This window comes from Propithecus coquereli, unplaced genomic scaffold, assembly GCF_000956105.1.
Source record: "Propithecus coquereli isolate 6110/MARCELLA unplaced genomic scaffold, Pcoq_1.0 Scaffold569, whole genome shotgun sequence".
NCBI lineage: Eukaryota > Metazoa > Chordata > Mammalia > Primates > Indriidae > Propithecus > Propithecus coquereli.
Genome location: NW_012151607.1, coordinates 587,750 through 589,114, shown reverse-complemented (window position 1 = coordinate 589,114; position 1,365 = coordinate 587,750). Strand labels below are relative to the sequence as shown.

The 1,365-nt window shown below is 42.9% G+C and overlaps 1 protein-coding gene across 1 annotated transcript in view; it reads right to left on the bottom strand.

Annotated features, from left to right (window-relative positions):
- Positions 1 to 1,365, bottom strand: part of FASTKD3 (FAST kinase domains 3) — a 12,976-nt gene that overhangs the window by 810 nt on the left and 10,801 nt on the right. The window contains exon 5 of the mRNA XM_012658015.1: positions 1,239 to 1,350. Coding sequence (XP_012513469.1) covers positions 1,239 to 1,350 — 112 coding nt within the window. The remainder of the gene's footprint in view (positions 1 to 1,238; positions 1,351 to 1,365) is intronic.

Genomic DNA, 1,365 nt, shown 5'->3' with positions numbered 1-1,365 from the left:
CAAACAGGGAAGATAAATGTGCAATGCTGTGTCCAAAACTCCCAGATCTGGAGCTCTGCACTTGGGTTGCAAACTGAGACCACTTCTCCATGTCCAAATGACCCAGATGGCTGAGATCTTGCAGCAGTAGTGGGGCGTTCCATCTTACTGATTTGACTTCAAACAGCAAAGGTTTTAGAGAACAGGTTTTCTCAGCACTACACCCTTGATGCTAATTAACAAAGGCAGATGTCAGAGGCTCACAGTGGCAACCCTAGAAGTACTCAGTCAGCCATGTTCCTTCTCACAGACCATCCTTACACGAATCTTTACCAGGAGCTGTACAACACACTTTAACTGAGAGTGAACGACACCACAGGTGCCAGTAATAGTAATAACACTCAATGTTCACTGAGCATTTACCGTTTTCCAGGTACTGGGCTAAACTACACTTACAAGACGTGCTTCATTTCACTATCCTACACTAAGTATTTAGACTCCAAATGGGTCAGGTATTAACATATTTCCAGCATGGGCAAATCTCAGCTAAGCCAAGATCCCGCCCTGGATTTGCACACAAAGTCTTCTGGCGGGTGTACCTTTTTCAAAAGGAGCTGCTTCCTTGTTTTCCCAGAATTTTGTCAAATATGATGAATTCTGCTCCTTCCTATCTTTTCTTCTATCTAACAAATATTTATCAAGTGTCCACATGCACCCAAGTGTACCAAGGTTCAAAAGATGGGATCCTCATCTTCAAGGAAATCCCACTCCAGCAGGAATCTTTTCATCTCAGTGTATTGTCTGCCCTCTGGTATTTGGGCCTGGCTCAGGCAAAGTGCATTCCTTACTTAGAGGAAGGTAAGGAAAGGTAAGGAAGACTGCCTCTGATTTGTTCAGGCAGAGCTGTCACCACACTCTCCCACAGCTCCTGTCTGGCTCACACACACACACACACACACACACACACACACACACACACACACAATCCACTCTCCCCTCCAGGAATCATCCAGAGTTTCAGCTGCACAGTCCAATGTCCTGAACTTTGCTGCCCCCTAGTGATAGGCCCAAAGATTATTACTGTTGCTTCAAAGGTTATGCTCACAAGTAAAATGATTTTTTTCACCCATTTTCCTTTCTTTGCTTTACTTTTGAAAACTTATAAAGCAAGGGTATGCCTTGTTCAAAAATATTATCAAATATATAGTGCCAAGAGCTATCAGGTTGGACACGCAATGGCAACTAACACATTCGCATACCTTTTGCTTGCATAGGTATAGACATAAACATTCATGAGCATAAGGATTCAGTTTATAAGGACTTGGTTTTATAAATCTGACAGAGCTTGTCGAATTCATCCAGTTGGTGAAACTGGCAACATTATAT